Below are 22,983 nucleotides of genomic sequence, written 5' to 3' on the forward strand. Positions count from 1 at the left end.
TGGTTTTACTAGCATTTAAGAGCAGTTGGAGGCCACGGAAGGTGAGTTGTATGGCATTTAGGCTTGTCTGGAGGTTTGTTAACACAGTGTCCAAAGAAGGGCCAGATGTATACAGAATGGTGTCGTCTCTGTAGAGGTGGATCAGGGAATCACACGCAGCAAAAGCGGCATCGTTGATATATACAGAGAAAATAGTCAGCCTGAGATTTGAACCCTGTGGTACCCCCATAGAGACCGCCAGAGGTCCGGACAACAGGCCCTCCGACTTGACACACTGAACTCTATCTGTGAAGTAGTTGGTGAACCAAGCGAGGCAGTCATTTGAGAAACCAAGGTTGTTGAGTCTGCCGATAAGAATACGGTGATTGACAGAGTCAAAAGCCTTGGCCAGGTCAATGAAGACGGCTGCACAGTAATGTCTTTTACCGATGGCAGTTATGACATCGTTTAGTACCTCAGCGTGGCTGAGGTGCACCCGTGACCAGCTCGGAAACCGGATTGCACAGCAGAGAAGGTACGGTGGGATTTGAAATGGTCAGTGATCTGTTTGTTAACTTGGCTTTCGAAGACTTTAGAAAGGCAGGGCAGGATTGATATAGGTCTGTAACAGTTTGGGTCTAGAGTGTCACCCCCCTTTGAAGAGGGGGATGACCGCGGCAGCTTTCCAATCTTTAGGAATCTCGGACGATACGAAAGAGAGATTGAACAGACTGGTAATAGGGGTTGCAACAATGGCGGCGGATAATTTTAGAAAGAGAGGGTCTAGATTGTCTAGCCCAGCTGATTGGTACGGGTCCAGGTTTTGCAGCTCTTTTCAGAACATCTGCTATCTGGATTTGGGTGAAGGAGAAGCTGGGGAGGCTTGGGCAAGTAGCTGCGGGGGGTGCGGAGCTGTTGGCCGGGGTTGGGGTTGCCAGGAGGAAAGCATGGCCAGCTGTAGAGAAATGCTTATTGAAATTCTCGATTATCGTGGATTTATTGGTGGTGACAGTGTTTCCTAGCCTCAGTGCAGTGGGCAGCTGGGAGGAGGTGCTCTTATTCTCCATGGACTTTACAGTATCCCAAAACTATTTGGTGTTAGAGCTACAGGATGCAAATTTCTGTTTGATAAAGCTAGCCTTTGCTTTCCTAACTGACTGTGTGTATTAGTTCCTGACTTCCCTGAAAAGTTTTATATCACATGATGTTTTTGTGTTGGTCAAGGGCAGTCTGGTCTGGAGTGAACCAAGGGCTATATCTGTTCTTAGTCCTACGTTTTTTGAAGAGGCATGCTTTTTTAAGATGGTGAGGAAATTACTTTTAAGGAACAACCAGGCATCCTCTACTGATGGGATGAGGTCAATATCCTTCCAGGGTACCCGGGCCAGGTCGATTAGAAAAGGCCTGCTAGCAGAAGTGTTTTAGGGAGCGTTTGACAGTGATGAGGGGTGGTCGTTTGACCGCGGACCCATAGCGGATACAGGCAATGAGGCAGTGATCGCTGAGGGCAAGTTGGAGGGCAAGTTGATCAGGATAATATCTACGAGGGTGCCCATTGTTTCAGATTTAGGGTTGTACCTGGTGGGTTCCTTGATAATTTGTGTGAGATTGAGGGCATCTATCTTAGATTGTAGGACGGCCGGGGTGTTAAGCATATCCCAGTTTATGTCACCTAACAGATCGAACTCTGAAGATAGATGGGGGGCAATCAATTCACATATGGTGTCCAGGGCACAGCTGGGAGCTGAGGGGGGACTATAAGGGGACTATAACAGGCGGCATCAGTGAGAGACTTATTTCTGGAGAGATTCATTTTTAAAATTAGAAGCTCAAACTTTTTGGGCATAGACCTGGAAAGTATGACAGATCTTTGCAGGTTATCTCTGCAGTATATTGCAACTCCTCCCCCTTTGGCAGTTCTATAATGTTGTAGTTGGGTATGGAAATCTCAGAATTTTTGGTGGCTTTCCTAAGCCAGGATTCAGACATGGCAAGGACATCAGGCTTGGCGGAGTGTGCTAAAGCAGTGAGTAAAACAAACTTAGGGAGGAGGCTTCTGATGTTAACATGCATGAAACCAAGGCTTTTACGGTTAGAGAAGTCAACAAATGGGAGTGCCTGGAGACACACAGGGCCTGGGTTAACCTCTACATCACCTGACGAACAGAGGAGGAGTAGGATGAGGGTACGGCTAAAGGCTATCAAAACTGGTTATCTAATGTGTTGGGTTACTTATTCTATATGACTATAGCCAGTCTTGTGAAATACAGATTTCTGGCCTTGAGTCAATCTAACAGTTGACTTTATCAGTCAGTGGTTCTCAATTCTCTCCTCTGCGAACCCCAGCTTTTCCAGAGGTAGGTTACTTGATTGAACTTGTCAGTTAACACAATAATCACACCTATGGAATTTAACAATATAATATAACAACGTGCATGCCCCGTCCACCTGAAAATCTGTCGTTTTCAGCCATCTATTTCCTGTGTTTGAGGGGTGTAAAACCTCTCTGGATGGATTGCTTTCATTTTACAGTGACTCTTTCATGCTCCATGTTGTACCTGTTGCTTTGTCCCGTTAATGTTACGACTGTGGAAATGTTTTGTAATGACCTGTCAAACACACCCTGGTAATGGTTGAAATGGGCTCAATGGAATACGTTGTCTTTCTGTTGCCTCTATAAGAACACTAACGCTTCGTTGGTGATTTAACAGGTGATTGGTGGTTGGTCTAGACAGTGCAGGTGATTGGTGGTTGGTCTAGACAGTGCAGGTGATTGGTGGTTGGTCTAGACAGTGCAGGTGATTGGTGGTTGGTCTAGACAGTGCAGGTGATTGGTGGTTGGTCTAGACAGTGCAGGTGATTGGTGGTTGGTCTAGACAATGCAGGTGATTGGTGGTTGGTCTAGACAGTGCAGGTGATTGGTGTTTGGTCTAGACAGTGCAGGTGATTGGTGGTTGGTCTAGACAGAGCAGGTGATTGCAGGTTGGTCTAGGCAGTGCAGGTGATTGGTGATTGTTCTAGACAGTGCAGGTGATTGGTGTAGACAGAGCAGGTGATTGCAGGTTGGTCTAGGCAGTGCAGGTGATTGGTGATTGTTCTAGACAGTGCAGGTGATTGGTGTTTGGTCTAGGCAGTGCAGGTGATTGGTGATTGGTCTAGACAGAGCAGGTGATTGCAGGTTGGTCTAGGCAGTGCAGGTGATTGGTGATTGTTCTAGACAGTGCAGGTGATTGCAGGTTGGTCCAGATAGGCCCAAAAAGGGTTGTAACCATAGCGGAACCCTTTTTTGGGTGTTATATAGTGCCTTTTTTAATGGTTCTTTTATAGAACATTAGGAAAGGGTTCTAGCACCATATACGTTCCGTTTAGAACCTTGTGAGCATGGTTCTTTATTGAACCTTAAAGGGTTCTATATAGCACCAAAAGGAATACAAACCAAACAACCCCTGTCTGGTACTATTTACAACCATTAATTTTTTAAGAATATGAATAATACCAGCACTTTTCATTACAAAGAGAATCTCAAAGACGCTGTAAAAACAAAGAAAATGTAGAGATCTGGCAGGTCTTGTCATGTCTGAAGTTCCCCCGAGACACTGAACTCAGCTACACTGATCCTAGATCTGTGCCTAAGTGTTCTGAGGGGGTGTAAAGGGATTACTCAGGACTGTCAGTGTTCTGAGGGGGTGTAAAGGGATTACTCAGGACTGTCAGTGTTCTGAGGGGGTGTAAAGGGATTACTCAGGACTGTCAGTGTTCCACTCAGGACTGTCAGTGTGCTGAGGAGGTGTAAAGGGATTACTCAAGACTGTCAGTGTGGGAGGTGAAACCTGTTTGTAGTACTACTGCTGTCATAACTTAAGCACACCCCTTGGTGTGTGTGTGTGTGTGTGTGTGTGTGTGTGTGTGTGTGTGTGTCGTACTATGCCTGGCTTTACCCAACCACACCCTCTAGCCACAAACAAGGATGCAGTAAGGATGTGTTGACAACAGCAACACATGACGCCACATCATAATGCTACTATATTAACAACCAATTAAAAGGAGGACTGAAACAACTTTGACTAGTGGTATCCCTGGTGTTTGAGACACGTCATTATGCAGATGTTGCTGTGTTAACAAGCAGCAACATGCAGTAGGCTAGTGTTCACAAAATACCATAAACACTTGGCATACTTCTACTATTTGAGCAGGTACATTTGTGTTCTATTTCCAATGGTTACTGTACAAGCTAACACCTAGTTCCCCTCACCTACCTCCCCTCAGCCCCTCTACCTAGTTCCCCTCACCTAGTTCCCCTCAGCCCCCCTACCTAGTTCCCCTCACCTAGTTCCCCTCAGCCCCCCTACCTAGTTCCCCTCACCTAGTTCCCCTCAGCCCCCCTACCTAGTTCCCCTCACCTAGTTCCCCTCAGCCCCCCTACCTAGTTCCCCTCACCTAGTTCCCCTCACCTAGTTCCCCTCAGCCCCCCTACCTAGTTCCCCTCACCTAGTTCCCCTCAGCCCCCCTACCTAGTTCAGACAGAACAGACATCCTGACAGAGAGACAGACAGACAGAACAGACATCCTGACAGACAGACAGACAGACAACAGAACAGACATCCTGACAGAGAGACAGACAGACAGACATCCTGACAGAGAGACAGACAGACAACAGAACAGACATCATGACAGAGAGACAGACAGACAGAACAGACATCCTGACAGACAGACAGACAACAGAACAGACATCCTGACAGACAGACAACAGAACAGACATCCTGACAGAGAGACAGACAGACAGACATCCTGACAGAGAGACAGACAGACCAGACCAGAAGGAAAAAGACAACCGCCATTAGAAAACACAGGAGAAGCAGCGTGATCCATTTTCCGCTTCCTCCCTGTGTGTGTGTGTGTGTGTGTGTGTGTGTGTGTCGAGGGGAGTGCATTGGAAATAGTGACCTTGGTGGAAGCGGGGCCTGCAGGATCCTGTATGTCAGCAGCAGTCTGGATGTATGAGACAGGACCTACTGCAACAGTCTGGATGTATGAGACAGGACCTACAGTCTGGATGTATGAGACAGGACCTACAGTCTGGATGTATGAGACAGGACCTACAGTCTGGATGTATGAGACAGGACCTACAGTCTGGATGTATGAGACAGGACCTACAGTCTGGATGTATGAGACAGGACCTACAGTCTGGATGTATGAGACAGGACCTACAGTCTGGATGTATGAGACAGGACCTACAGTCTGGATGTATGAGACAGGACCTACAGTCTGGATGTATGAGACAGGACTTACAGTCTGGATGTATGAGACAGGACCTACAGTCTGGATGTATGAGACAGGACCTACAGTTTGGATGTATGAGACAGGACCTACAGTCTGGATGTATGAGACAGGACCTACAGTCTGGATGTATGAGACAGGACCTACAGTCTGGATGTATGAGACAGGACCTACAGTCTGGATGTATGAGACAGGACCTACAGTCTGGATGTATGAGACAGGACCTACAGTCTGGATGTATGAGACAGGACCTACAGTCTGGATGTATGAGACAGGACCTACAGTCTGGATGTATGAGACAGGACCTACAGTCTGGATGTATGAGACAGGACCTACAGTCTGGATGTATGAGACAGGACCTACAGTCTGCATGTATGAGACAGGACCTACAGTCTGCATGTATGAGACAGGACCTACTGCATCAGTCTGCATGTATGAGGCAGGACCTACTGCATCAGTCTGCATGTATGAGGCAGGACCTACTGCATCAGTCTGCATGTATGATACAGGACCTACTGCAGCAGTCTGCATGTATGATACAGGACCTACTGCAGCAATCTGGATGTATGAGACAGGACCTACTGCATCAGTCTGCATGTATGAGGCAGGACCTACTGCATCAGTCTGCATGTATGATGCAGGACCTACTGCAGCAGTCTGGATGTATGAGACAGGACCTACAGCAGCAGTCTGGATGTATGAGACAGGACCTACAGTCTGGATGTATGAGACAGGACCTACAGTCTGCATGTATGAAACAGGACCTAAAGTCTGCATGTATGAGACAGGACCTACAGTCTGCATGTATGAGACATGACCTACAGTCTGCATGTATGAGACATGACCTACAGTCTGCATGTATGAGACATGACCTACAGTCTACATGTATGAGACAGGCCTACAGTCTGGATGTATGAGACAGGACCTACTGCATCAGTCTGCATGTATGAGGCAGGACCTACTGCATCAGTCTGCATGTATGAGGCAGGACCTACTGCATCAGTCTGCATGTATGATGCAGGACCTACTGCAGCAATCTGGATGTATGAGACAGGACCTACTGCAGCAGTCTGCATGTATGATACAGGACCTACTGCAGCAATCTGGATGTATGAGACAGGACCTACTGCATCAGTCTGCATGTATGAGGCAGGACCTACTGCATCAGTCTGCATGTATGATGCAGGATCTACTGCAGCAGTCTGGGTGTATGAGACAGGACCTACAGCAGCAGTCTGGATGTATGAGACAGGACCTACAGTCTGGATGTATGAGACAGGACCTACAGTCTGGATGTATGAGACAGGACCTACAGTCTGGATGTATGAGACAGGACCTACAGTCTGCATGTATGAGACAGGACCTACAGTCTGCATGTATGAGACATGACCTACAGTCTACATGTATGAGACAGTCCTACAGCAGCATTCTGGATGTATGAGACAGGACCTACTGCAGCAGTCTGCATGTATGAGACAGGACCTACAGCAGGATGTGAGAGAGGGCAGGAAGTGCTTCTGGCATATGGCCAGAGTCCCTGTTCCATCAAGCACACACACACACACACACACACAGCCCGTGTTCCATCATCTGCTTGTCTCTGGCCTCAGAACAGAGAGGGCCTTCAGACATTATTTGCTCACAACATTTCTTCTATTATTACCTACAGTCGGAAATCACTTTTGGATATTCGATCAGCGTTCACTCACAAATCCAAGCAGAAATTCGACTTCCCTGACCTGGATCCTTTGTTTGAACTTCCCGAGGCAGTTCTACTCGTCCCGGGGGGCTGCACCAAATTGTCAAACCCTAGAGAAGAGGTAGGAGTGGGGTGATTTTAGTAACGTACAGGAACTCAAGTCCAATTCTATCAACACATCTGTTCTACACGCGCAACACGGACCCTGGATCATTGCTACTCTCCCTTCCAGGACGGCTACAAGGCCACGCCCTCCCTTCAGCAAATCAGATCATGCCTCCATTCTGCTCCTTGCCACTGACAGGCAGAAACTTAAAACAGGAGCGGGACTGTTCAACGTTGGTCTGACCAATTGCAATCTATGCTTCAAGATTGTTTTGATCACGCAGACTTGGAAATGTTCCTCTGAGAATAGTATCGACGTATCAACACTGACTCTGTGCTGTAGTTCATCAGGAAGTGCTCAGAGGATGATTACAACTTGTCCAAACCTAAACCTCATTTAAGGAGACTGGGAACATGGACATGTCCAAACAGACCAGCTACCACCATCGTCGGGCAATCGGAGGCAAAACGACAGTACAGGGACAAAGTGAAGTTGCAATTCACGGCTCAGACACGAGTCATATGTGGCAGGGATTATAAAGGGGAACACCAGCCTCGTCGTGGACACCGCCGCCTTATTCCCGGACGAGCCAAACACTTTCTTCGGCCTCTTTGAGGAAAACAATATCAAGCCACGCCCCCAGAGGCTAACCAGGACTGTGTGCTCTCGTCCTCCGTGGCTGACCATAAGTCAGTGTGTTAACCCCTCTCAAGGCTGTCGGCCCAGACGGCATCCCAAGCCGCGTCCTCAGAGCATATCCCAGTCTGTTGTCAACCATTGTTCCTGTGCCCAAGAGAGCGAAGGTAACTGAACTAAATGACGATCGCCCCGTAGCACTCACTTCTGTCATCATGAAGTGTTTTGAAAGGATAGTTAGAGTCTATCTAAGTAACATAATAAAAAAATCCCCAACAAAATCCATCAATTTAATATTGGTTCTTAATAGATTGATAGATTTTTTGTTGTTGTTGTATGGGCTGTGTCTCAATCCACAGCATCTGCCGATATCGTGTTACGTTACAGAGTCAATGTGGAGGCTATATACAGGGTGTTACGGTACAGAGTCAATGTGAAGGCTATATACAGGGTGTTACGGTACAGAGTCAATGTGGAGGCTATATACAGGGGGTTCTGGTACAGAGTCAATGTGGAGGCTATATACAGGGGGTACAGGTACAGAGTCAATGTGAAGGCTATATACAGGGGGTACCGGTACAGAGTCAATGTGGAGGCTATTTACAGGGTGTTACGGTATAGAGTCAATGTGGAGGCTATATACAGGGGGTACCGGTACAGAGTCAATGTGGAGGCTATATACAGGGTGTTACGGTACAGAGTCAATGTGGAGGCTATATACAGGGTGTTACAGTACAGAGTCAATGTGGAGGCTATATACAGGGGGTACTGGTACAGAGTCAATGTGGAGGCTATATACAGGGGGTACTGGTACAAAGTCAATGTGGAGGCTATATACAGGGGGTACCGGTACAGAGTCAATGTGGAGGCTATATACAGGGGGTACAGAGTCAATGTGGAGGCTGTATACAGGGGGTACTGTTACAGAGTCAATGTGGAGGCTATATACAGGGGGTACTGGTACAGAGTCAATGTGGAGGCTATATACAGGGGGTACCGGTACAGAGTCAATGTGGAGACTATATACAGGGGGTACCGGTACAGAGTCAATGTGGAGGCTATATACAGGGGGTACAGAGTCAATGTGGAGGCTATATACAGGGGGTACCGGTACAGAGTCAATGTGGAGACTATATACAGGGGGTACCGGTACCGAGTCAGTGTGGAGGCTATATACAGGGGGTACAGAGTCAATGTGGAGGCTATATACAGGGGGTACCGGTACAGAGTCAATGTGGAGGCTATATACAGGGGGTACCGGTACAGAGTCAATGTGCTGGGGTACAGGTTAGTGGAGGTAATTGAGGTAATTTGTAGGCAGAGTTAGAGTGACTATGCATAAATAATAAACAGAGAGTAGCAGCAATGTAGGGGGGGGGGGGGGGGCAATGGGGGGGGGGGGGCAATGCAAATAGTCTGGGTAGCCATTTGATTAGCGGTTCAGGAGTCTCATGGCTTGGGGGTAGAAGCTGTTAAGAAGCCTTTTGGACCTAGACTTGGCACTCCGGTACCGCTTACCGTGTGGTAGCAGAGAGAACAGTCTATGACTAGTGTGGCTGGAGTCTTTGACTATTTTTAGGGCCTTCCTCTGACACCGCCTGGTATAGAGGTTCTGGTTGGCAGGAAGCCATCCTATATAACTACTGTCTATAATGTCTAAACACACCATTCTATATAACTACAGTCTATACACACCATCCTATATAACTACTGTCTATACACACCATCCTGTATAACTACTGTCTATACACACCATCCTATTATAACTACTGTCTATACACACCATCCTATATAACTACTGTCTATACACACCATCCTATATAACTACTGTCTATACACACCATCCTATATAACTACTGTCTAAACACACCATTCTATATAACTACAGTCTATACACACCATCCTATATAACTACTGTCTATACACACCATCCTGTATAACTACTGTCTATACTGTCTATACACACCATCCTATATAACTACTGTCTATACACACCATCCTATATAACTACTGTCTAAACACACCATTCTATATAACTACATTTACATTTACATTTAAGTCATTTAGCAGACGCTCTTATCCAGAGCGACTTACAAATTGGACTACAGTCTATACACACCATCCTATATAACTACTGTCTATACACACCATCCTATTATAACTACTGTCTATACACACCATCCTATATAACTACTGTCTATACACACCATCCTATATAACTACTGTCTATACACACCATCCTATTATAACTACTGTCTATACACACCATCCTATATAACTACTGTCTATACTGTCTATACACACCATCCTATATAACTACTGTCTATACACACCATCCTATATAACTATTGTCTATACACACCATCCTATATAACTACTGTCTATACACACCATCCTATATAACTACTGTCTATACACACCATCCTATATAACTACTGTCTATACACACCATCCTATATAACTACTGTCTATACACACCATCCTGTATAACTACTGTCTATACACACATCCTATATAACTACTGTCTATACAGACCATCCTATATAACTACTGTCTATACTGTCTATACACACCATCCTATATAACTACTGTCTATACACCATCCTATATAACTACTGTCTATACTGTCTATACACACCATCCTATATAACTACTGTCTATACACACCATCCTATATAACTACTGTCTATACACACCATCCTATATAACTACTGTCTATACACATCATCCTATATAACTACTGTCTATACACACCATTCTGTATAACTACTGTCTATACACACCATCCTATATAACTACTGTCTATACACACCATCCTATATAACTACTGTCTATACACACCATCCTATATAACTACTGTCTATTGTCTATACACACCATCCTATTATAACTACTGTCTATACACACCATCCTATATAACTACTGTCTATACACACCATCCTATATAACTACTGTCTATACACACCATCCTATTATAACTACTGTCTATACACACCATCCTATATAACTACTGTCTATACTGTCTATACACACCATCCTATATAACTACTGTCTATACACACCATCCTATATAACTATTGTCTATACACACCATCCTATATAACTACTGTCTATACACACCATCCTATATAACTACTGTCTATACACACCATCCTATATAACTACTGTCTATACACACCATCCTATATAACTACTGTCTATACACACCATCCTGTATAACTACTGTCTATACACACATCCTATATAACTACTGTCTATACAGACCATCCTATATAACTACTGTCTATACTGTCTATACACACCATCCTATATAACTACTTTCTATACACACCATCCTATATAACTACTGTCTATACACCATCCTATATAACTACTGTCTATACTGTCTATACACACCATCCTATATAACTACTGTCTATACACACCATCCTATATAACTACTGTCTATACACACCATCCTATATAACTACTGTCTATACACATCATCCTATATAACTACTGTCTATACACACCATTCTGTATAACTACTGTCTATACACACCATCCTATATAACTACTGTCTATACACACCATCCTATATAACTACTGTCTATACACACCATCCTATATAACTACTGTCTATTGTCTATACACACCATCCTATATTACTACTGTCTATACACACCATCCTGTATAACTACTGTCTATACTGTCTATACACACCATCCTATATAACTACTGTCTATACACACCATCCTATATAACTACTGTCTATACACACCATCCTATATAACTACTGTCTATACTGTCTATACACACCATCCTATATAACTACTGTCTATACACACCATCCTATATAACTACTGTCTATACACACCATCCTATATAACTACTGTATATACACACCATCCTATATAACTACTGTCTATACACACCATCCTATATAACTACTGTCTATACACACCATCCTATATAACTACTGTCTATACACACCATCCTATATAACTACTGTCTATACTGTCTATACACACCATCCTATATAACTACTGTCTATACACACCATCCTGTATAACTACTGTCTATACTGTCTATACACACCATCCTATATAACTACTGTCTATACACACCATCCTATATAACTACTGTCTATACACACCATCCTATATAACTACTGTCTATACACACCATCCTATATAACTACTGTCTATACACACCATCCTATATAACTACTGTCTATACACACCATCCTATATAACTACTGTCTATACACACCATCCTATATAACTACTGTCTATACTGTCTATACACACCATCCTATATAACTACTGTCTATACACACCATCCTATATAACTACTGTCTATACTGTCTATACACACCATCGTATATAACTACTGTCTATACTGTCTATACACACCATCCTATATAACTACTATCTATACTGTCTATACTGTCTATACACACCATCCTATATAACTACTGTCTCTACACACCATCCTATATAACTACTGTCTATACACACCATCCTATATAACTACTGTCTAAACACACCATTCTATATAACTACAGTCTATACACACCATCCTATATAACTACTGTCTATACACACCATCCTATTATAACTACTGTCTATACACACCATCCTATATAACTACTGTCTATACACACCATCCTATATAACTACTGTCTATACACACCATCCTATTATAACTACTGTCTATACACACCATCCTATATAACTACTGTCTATACTGTCTATACACACCATCCTATATAACTACTGTCTATACACCATCCTATATAACTACTGTCTATACTGTCTATACACACCATCCTATATAACTACTGTCTATACACACCATCCTATATAACTACTGTCTATACACACCATCCTATATAACTACTGTCTATACACATCATCCTATATAACTACTGTCTATACACACCATTCTGTATAACTACTGTCTATACACACCATCCTATATAACTACTGTCTATACACACCATCCTATATAACTACTGTCTATACACACCATCCTATATAACTACTGTCTATTGTCTATACACACCATCCTATTATAACTACTGTCTATACACACCATCCTATTATAACTACTGTCTATACACACCATCCTATATAACTACTGTCTATACTGTCTATACACACCATCCTATATAACTACTGTCTATACACACCATCCTATATAACTATTGTCTATACACACCATCCTATATAACTACTGTCTATACACACCATCCTATATAACTACTGTCTATACACACCATCCTATATAACTACTGTCTATACACACCATCCTATATAACTACTGTCTATACACACCATCCTATATAACTACTGTCTATACTGTCTATACACACCATCCTATATAACTACTGTCTATACACACCATCCTATATAACTACTGTCTATACACACCATCCTATATAACTACTGTATATACACACCATCCTATATAACTACTGTCTATACACACCATCCTATATAACTACTGTCTATACACACCATCCTATATAACTACTGTCTATACACACCATCCTATATAACTACTGTCTATACACACCATCCTATATAACTACTGTCTATACACACCATCCTGTATAACTACTGTCTATACTGTCTATACACACCATCCTATATAACTACTGTCTATACACACCATCCTATATAACTACTGTCTATACACACCATCCTATATAACTACTGTCTATACACACCATCCTATATAACTACTGTCTATACACACCATCCTATATAACTACTGTCTATACACACCATCCTATATAACTACTGTCTATACACACCATCCTATATAACTACTGTCTATACTGTCTATACACACCATCCTATATAACTACTGTCTATACACACCATCCTATATAACTACTGTCTATACTGTCTATACACACCATCGTATATAACTACTGTCTATACTGTCTATACACACCATCCTATATAACTACTATCTATACTGTCTATACACACCATCCTATATAACTACTGTCTATACACACCATCCTATATAACTACTGTCTATACACACCATCCTATATAACTACTGTCTATACACACCATCCTATATAACTACTGTCTATACACACCATCCTATATAACTACTGTCTATACACACCATCCTATATAACTACTGTCTATACTGTCTATACACACCATTATATATAACTACTGTCTATACACACCATCCTATATAACTACTGTCTATACTGTCTATACACACCCTCCTATATAACTACTGTCTATACACACCATCCTATATAACTACTGTCTATACACACCATCCTATATAACTACTGTCTATACACACCATCCTATATAACTACTGTCTATACACACCCTCCTATATAACTACTGTCTATACTATCTATACACACCATCCTATATAACTACTGTCTATACTGTCTATACACACCATCCTATATAACTACTGTCTATACACACCATCCTATATAACTACTGTCTATACACACCATCCTATATAACTACTGTCTATACACACCATCCTATATAACTTCTGTCTATACACACCATCCTATATAACTTCTGTCTATACACACCATCCTATATAACTACTGTCTATACACACCATCCTATATAACTACTGTCTATACACACCATCCTATATAACTACTGTCTATACACACCATCCTGTATAACTACTGTCTATACACACCATCCTATATAACTACTGTCTATACACACCATCCTATATAACTACTGTCTATATACACCATCCTATATAACTACTGTCTATACACACCATCCTATATAACTACTGTCTATACACACCATCCTATATAACTACTGTCTATACTGTCTATACACACCATCCTATATAACTACTGTCTATACTGTCTATACACACCATCCTATATAACTACTGTCTATACACACCATCCTGTATAACTACTGTCTATACACACCATCCTATATAACTACTGTCTATACACACCATCCTATATAACTACTGTCTATACTGTCTATACACACCATCCTATATAACTACTGTCTATACACACCATCCTATATAACTACTGTCTATACACACCATCCTATATAACTACTGTCTATACACACCCTCCTATATAACTACTGTCTATACACACCATCCTATATAACTACTGTCTATACTGTCTATACACACATCCTATATAACTACTGTCTATACACACCATCCTATATAACTACTGTCTATACTGTCTATACACACCATCCTATATAACTACTGTCTATACACACCATCCTATATAACTACTGTCTATACACACCATCCTATATAACTACTGTCTATACACACCATCCTATATAACTACTGTCTATACACACCATCCTATATAACTACTGTATATACACACCATCCTATATAACTACTGTCTATACACACCATCCTATATAACTACTGTCTATACACACCATCCTATATAACTACTGTCTATACACACCATCCTATATAACTACTGTCTATACTCACCATCCTATATAACTACTGTCTATACACACCATCCTATATAACTACTGTCTATACACACTATCCTATATAACTACTGTCTACACACACCATCCTATATAACTACTGTCTATACACACCATCCTATATAACTACTGTCTATACACACCATCCTATATAACTACTGTCTATATACACCATCCTATATAACTACTGTCTATACTGTCTATACACACCATCCTATATAACTACTGTCTATACACACCATCCTATATAACTACTGTCTATACACACCATCCTATATAACTACTGTCTATACACACCATCCTATATAACTACTGTCTGCACACACCATCCTATATAACTACTGTCTATACACACCATCCTATATAACTACTGTCTATACACACCATCCTATATAACTACTGTCTATACACACCATCCTATATAACTACTGTCTATACACACCATCCTATATAACTACTGTCTATACACACCATCCTATATAACTACTGTCTATACACACCATCCTATATAACTACTGTCTATACTGTCTATACACACCATCCTGTATAACTACTGTCTATACACACCATCCTATATAACTACTGTCTATACTGTCTATACCCACCATCCTATATAACTACTGTCTATACACACCATCCTATATAACTACTGTCTATACACACCATCCTATATAACTACTGTCTATACACACCATCCTATATAACTACTGTCTATACACACCATCCTATATAACTACTGTCTATACACACCATCCTATATAACTACTGTCTATACACACCATCCTATATAACTACTGTCTATACACATCATCCTATATAACTACTGTCTATACACATCATCCTATATAACTACTGTCTACACTGTCTATACACACCCTCCTATATAACTACTGTCTATACACACCCTCCTATATAACTACTGTCTATACACACCCTCCTATATAACTACTGTCTATACACACATCCTATATAACTACTGTCTATACACACATCCTATATAACTACTGTCTATACACACCATCCTATATAACTACTGTCTATACACACCATCCTATATAACTACTGTCTATACACACCATCCTATATAACTACTGTCTATACACACCATCCTATATAACTACTGTCTATACACACCATCCTATATAACTACTGTCTATACACACCATCCTATATAACTACTGTCTATACACACCATCCTATATAACTACTGTCTATACACACCATCCTATATAACTACTGTCTATACACACCATCCTATATAACTACTGTCTATACACACCATCCTATATAACTACTGTCTATACACACCATCCTATATAACTACTGTCTATACACACCATCCTATATAACTACTGTCTATACACACCATCCTATAAAACTACTGTCGATACACACCATCCTATAAAACTACTGTCTATACTGTCTATACACACCATCCTATATAACTACTGTCTATACACACCATCCTATATAACTACTGTCTATACACACCATCCTATATAACTACTGTCTATACTGTCTATACACACCATTCTATATAACTACTGTATATACACACCTTTCCTATTAATTTACTGTCCTTACTGTTTGTACACATTGTATCTGTCTCTGTGTACAGGATACAGGTGTCCATAACATTGTGTCTGTCATTGTATTCGTAATATTTGCTTTATGAAGGCCTCTTTATTGTCACCGCCTGAGAGGACATTCCCTCGGCTGCACTCCATTGGACATCCACGTTTGGCCAGATTCTTATTGGCTTGTCCAGCTGTCAGTCACTTTTGTGATAGGGAGGAGCCCGCCCCCTGCAGGTGTGTTTGCTGGAGTGAAGCTGTCACAGAGGATCTGTTTGTGTGTGTGTGTGTGTGTGTGTGTGTGTGTGTGTGTGTGTCTCTCTCTCTTCTCTCTGAGGGATATGAGCAGCACAGGAAATACGTTGGGGGGGGGGGGGGGGGAGTAACACCTGCCCCCAAACCACCAACTCTGCCTCTGATCTCAATCTGTGTGTTTGATCAGAGTTAACTCCCCAACTGTTGCTCAACTGTCTCTTACACCATTACCATGGGAACGGACTGTGGGAACAGACACAGACAGAGTTGATGACTTTGTTCTCCAGGGGAATCACTGTTGACTAAATGACTTGTTGAAGTTGGTCTGATTTTGACTTTTGAATTGAGCGCCGGTAAGGTTTGTGATCACACAGAGTTGTTTTTTGTGTTTCCACGGTTATATAATTTGTTGAATCCCTGTTTTTTTTTGTTTTGTATTTCTCTTCTTCTCTCCAGGCGTGGAAAAAGCGTTGGTTCATCCTGCGTAGTGGTCGTATGTCTGGCGACCCTGATGTCCTGGAGTACTATAAGAACGACCGGTCTAAGAAGCCCATCCGGATCATCGACCTGCACTGCTGTGAGCAGGTGGACGCCGGGCTGACCTTCAAGAGGAAGGAGTTTCAGGATAGCTTCGTGTTCGACATCAAGACGTCAGAGCGTACCTTTTACCTGGTGGCAGAGACCGAGGAGGAGATGAACAAGTGGGTTCGCTCTATCTGTCAGCTGTGTGGCTTCAACCAGTCAGAGCAGAACAACCACGGTACGTAGCCCTGACCTCTGACCCCTGAATCCTACTTAACCTTTAACCTGGTTGGTTCAACCAGTCAGAGCAGAACAACCACGGTACGTACCCCCTGACCTCTGACCCCTGAATCCTACTTAACCTTTAACCTGGTTGGTTCAACCAGTCAGAGCAGAACAACCACGGTACGTACCTCTGACCTCTGACCCCTGAATCCTACTTAACCTTTAACCTGGTTGGTTCAACCAGTCAGAGGAGAACAACTACGATATGTACTATGACCCCTGAACCTACACCCAGCCCTTAGCCCCACCCCCACCCACCTAGGAGTCTTGTTTTGTATCTGAGGTGCAGTAGGTTAGGGGTTGTTTTGTATCTGAGGTGCAGTAGGTTAGGGGTTGTTTTGTATCTGAGGTGCAGTAGGTTAGGGGTTGTTTTGTATCTGAGGTGCAGTAGGTTAGGGGTTGTTTTGTATCTGAGGTGCAGTAGGTTAGGGGTTGTTTTGTATCTGAGGTGCAGTAGGTTAGGGGTTGTTTTGTATCTGAGGTGCAGTAGGTTAGGGGTTGTTTTGTATCTGAGGTGCAGTAGGTTAGGGGTTGTTTTGTATCTGAGGTGCAGTAGGTTAGGGGTTGTTTTGTATCTGAGGTGCAGTAGGTTAGGGGTTGTTTTGTATCTGAGGTGCAGTAGGTTAGGGGTTGTTTTGTATCTGAGGTGCAGTAGGTTAGGGGTTGTTTTGTATCTGAGGTGCAGTAGGTTAGGGGTTGTTTTGTATCTGAGGTGCAGTAGGTTAGGGGTTGTTTTGTATCTGAGGTGCAGTAGGTTAGGGGTTGTTTTGTATCTGAGGTGCAGTAGGTTAGGGGTTGTTTTCTGGGTCTCTCTCTCTTTGATCCCCCTCTCTCCTTCCTCCTACATTCTCTAATCGGATCAGTTTTGCCTCATTGTCAAAACGGCAGGCAGAGAACAGTTCATCTGCAATATGATATCACAATGCTGGGACGTTATATTGTGGTTGTGTGTTTGCTGGGACAACGTTGTGTGGCGGTTGTGTGTTTGCTGGGACATCGTTGTGTGGCGGTTGTGTGTTTGCTGGGACAACGTTGTGTGGCGGTTGTGTGTTTGCTGGGACAACGTTGTGTGGCGGTTGTGTGTTTGCTGGGACAACGTTGTGTGTTTGCTGGGACAACGTTGTGTGTTGGTTGTGTGTTTCCTGGGACCGTATGATTGGATCCCTCAATAGCTTCAGCTTAAATGATAATATCAGGGTGTTGTCTTATTAAGACCACAGTGTAATAACATCAGGGTGTTGTCTTATTAAAACCACAGTATAATAACATCAGGGAGTTGTCTTATTAAAACCACAGTGTAATAACATCAGGGTGTTGTCTTATTAAAACCACAGTATAATAACATTTACATTTACATTTAAGTCATTTAGCAGACGCTCTTATCCAGAGCGACTTACAAATTGGAAAGTTCATACATATTCATCCTGGTCCCCCCGTGGGGAATGAACCCACAACCCTGGCGTTGCAAGCGCCATGCTCTACCAACTGAGCCACACGGGACCAACATCAGGGTGTTGTCTTATTAAAACCACAATGTAATAACATCAGGGTGTTGTCTTATTAAAACCACAGTGTAATAACATCAGGGTGTTGTCTTATTAAAACCACAGTGTAATAACATCAGGGTGTTGTCTTATTAAAACCACAGTGTAATAACATCAGGGTGTTGTCTTATTAAAACCACAGTGTAATAACATCAGGGTGTTGTCTTATTAAAACCACAGTGTAATAACATCAGGGTGTTGTCTTATTAAAACCACAGTGTAATAACTGTTATCCTGATGAATGAGGACCCAAAAGCGACTTAAATGAAACAGAGTCTTTATTCCAGTCTTAAACAAAAACCGATACTCCTGGATATTATCTTAGGTAAATCCAAAACAGGAAAACTGAAATCCTCTCGTCAGTAGAGAGGAACGACTGGAGACGCGGCCACAGACTGCAGGTCGCTTCGGGAAGGCACAGGCCGTAGCTGACATAGACACCTGCTCACACGCAGCATCTGAAGAAGGCAAAAACACGACAGGGCGGAACAAGGACACAGAACAGCAAACATCAAACAAGGATCCGACAAGGACAGAAGCGGAAAACAGAGGGAGAAATAGGGACTCTAATCAGAGGGCAAAATAGGGGACAGGTGTGAAAGAGTAAATGAGGTAGTTAGGAGAATGAGGAACAGCTGGGAGCAGGAACGGAACGATAGAGAGAGAGAGCGAGAGAGGGAGAGAGGGAGGGGGAGAGAGAGGGATAGAAAGAGGGAAAGAACCTAATAAGACCAGCAGAGGGAAACGAATAGAAGGGAAGCACAGGGACAAGACATGATAATCAATGACAAAACATGACAATAACATCAGGGAGTTGCCTTATTAAAACCACAGTGTAATAACATCAGGGTGTTGTCTTATTAAAACCACAGTATAATAACATCAGGGTGTTGTCTTATTAAAACCACAGTGTAATAACATCAGGGTGTTGTCTTATTAAAACCACAGTGTAATAACATCAGGGTGTTGTCTTATTAAAACCACAGTGTAATAACATCAGGGAGTTGCCTTATTAAAACCACAGTGTAATAACATCAGGGTGTTGTCTTATTAAAACCACAGTGTAATAACATCAGGGTGTTGTCTTATTAAAACCACAGTGTAATAACATCAGGGTGTTGTCTTATTAAAATCACAGTGTAATAACATCAGGGTGTTGTCTTATTAAAACCACAGTGTAATAACATCAGGGTGTTGTCTTATTAAAACCACAGTGTAATAACATCAGGGTGTTGTCTTATTAAAACCACAGTGTAATAACATCAGGGTGTTGTCTTATTAAAACCACAGTGTAATAACATCAGGGTATACAGTATACAGTATAAAACCACAGTATACCATGCATTTGGAAAGTGTTCAGACCCCTTGACTTTTTACACATTTTGTTTGTTACGTTACAGCCTTTTTCTAAAATGTATTAAATTGTTTTTCCTCTCAATCTACACATTTTTTATTTTTTTTATTTGTATGAATTTGCTATCATATTTACATTACCCTTTATTCAGTACTTTGTTGAAGTCCCTTTGGCAGCGATTACAGCCTCGAGTCTTCCTGGGTATGACGCTAGAAGCTTGGCACACCTGTATTTGGAGAGTTTCTCCCATTCCTCTCTTCAGATCTTCTCAACCTCTGTCAGGTTGGATGGTGAGCGTCGCTGCACAGCTATTTTCAGGTCTTTCCAGATACAGTATGTTCAAACGGGTTCAAGTCCTGTCTCGGAGCTCTAGGGACAATTCCTTCGACCTCATGGCTTGGTTTTTGCTCTGACGTGCACTGTCAACTGTGCCTTTCCAAATCATGTCCAATCAATTTCATTAACCACAGGTGGACCTCAATCAAGGATCTTTGCAAGATGGCGCCGATCGTGATGGCAGCTTCGCTTCAAGTCCTTAGGAGACTGCAGTATTTCGTTTTGTTATGTATTATTTCTTACATTGTTAGCCCAGGAAACCTTAAGTGTTAATACATACAGCTGGGAAGAAATATTGGATATCAGAGAGATGTCAACTTACCAGCACTACGACCAGGAATACGACCAGCACTACGACCAGCACTACGACCAGCACTACGACCAGGAATACGACCAGCACTACGACCAGGAATACGACCAGCAATACGACCAGCACTACGACCAGGAATACAACCAGCACTACGACCAGGAATACGACCTGCACTACGACCAGTAATACGACCAGCACTACGACCAGGAATACGATCAGCACTACGACCAGGAATACGACCAGGAATACGACCAGCACTACGACCAGGAATACGACCATCACTACGACCAGGAATACAGGACACCTTCAACACCCGATGTCACATAAAGGCAAAAAGGATCATCAAGGACAACAACCACCCGAGCCACTGCCTGTTCACCCCGCTATCATCCAGAAGGCAAGGTCAGTACAAGTGCATCAAAGCTGGGACAGAGAGGTTGAAAAGCAGCTTCTATCTCAAAGCCATCAGATTGTTAAACAACCACCACTAGCACAGAGAGGCGGCTTTCTACCTACAGACTTGAAATCATTGGCCACTTTAATAAATGGAACACTTGTCACTTTAATAATGCCACTTTAAGAGTGTTTACATATCTTGCATTACTCATCTCATATGTATATACTGTATATATGTGAAGAATGCAACAAAGATGCAGAATCATCTGGCCAAGTGCATAAAGTTCCCTCAGCGCTCACAACAAGCAACCTTTGACAAAAGTCCCTCTACTTCTGTTTGAGGTGAAAATGAGGAATCAGACACCTTATCAATAGCAATCTACCTCACCAAGCAAAGTGAGAAGAATAAGAGCACCACATCGAAGCTGCCCAACAACACCCGTTGGGGTGGTGTTTTCATCATGTTTGACAGTCTCCTGGAGGGGAAGGAGTCTCTCCAAGAAATGGTGATATCACAGTCTGCCGATATGGACAGCCCCATCAAGAGGATCCTCCTGGATGGTGTATTTTGGGAGAGAGTAGTAAGCAGCCTGAAACTCCTGAAACCTCCTGAAGCCTTTGCCACAGATTGAGGGAGACAATGCCATCCTGTCTGATGTTCAGACTCTGCTGGCAGATGTAAGAGAAGAACTCCGTACTGCCCTGCCCACTTCACTGTGGCTCCAAGCAGAGGAAACTGCAGTTCTGAAATACATCAAAAAGCGTGAAGACTTCTGCCTGAAGCTCCACCTGGTGGAAGGGACTTTGTGGATCTGAGGCTCTTTCTTCTGTTGCCTCCATCATCCTCCAAATCCCACCAACATCAGCCGTCTCAGAGCGCAACTGGTCCTTGTTTGGGAACACACACACCAAAGCACGCAACAGGCTGACCAATACAAATTGGTGGCCATCCAGACAAATTTGAGTTTTTTTGAGCCTGACAACGAGCCATCCTCAACAAGGTTGGAAAGTGACAGTGAAGATGAGGCCTCAGAGTCTGATGTTCAAGAGGTGGACATTGATGAGGTCCAGGGAGAAGACATGGAAGCCTGAAAGGAAGACAACCAAAGCTTTAGTCTAGAAACTATAATTTTACAGATGTATGTTGAAAATGTTTCTGGGAGATGCGATGGATCATTTAATACTCCCTTTAGTTGTTCAGAGAAATCATCCCATGTGAAGAGTCA

General features: G+C 42.5%; 1 protein-coding gene across 5 annotated transcripts in view; it reads left to right on the plus strand.

Annotated features, from left to right (window-relative positions):
* The window catches only part of gab2 (GRB2-associated binding protein 2), a 183,671-nt gene that overhangs the window by 69,769 nt on the left and 90,919 nt on the right, over window positions 1-22,983 (plus strand). For 3 of the 5 annotated variants that reach the window (XM_071357959.1, XM_071357958.1, XM_071357960.1), the window contains exon 2: window positions 17,467-17,770. In XM_071357959.1, the coding sequence (XP_071214060.1) occupies window positions 17,467-17,770 (304 nt within the window). Of the gene's footprint in view, window positions 1-17,226; window positions 17,364-17,466; window positions 17,771-17,885; window positions 17,938-22,983 lie in introns of those variants that run through there. The other 2 variants (XM_071357961.1, XM_071357962.1) reach the window with 2 other exon arrangements.

The sequence above is a fragment of the Salvelinus alpinus genome, chromosome 21 (assembly GCF_045679555.1).
Source record: "Salvelinus alpinus chromosome 21, SLU_Salpinus.1, whole genome shotgun sequence".
In the NCBI taxonomy this organism is placed as follows: domain Eukaryota; kingdom Metazoa; phylum Chordata; class Actinopteri; order Salmoniformes; family Salmonidae; genus Salvelinus; species Salvelinus alpinus.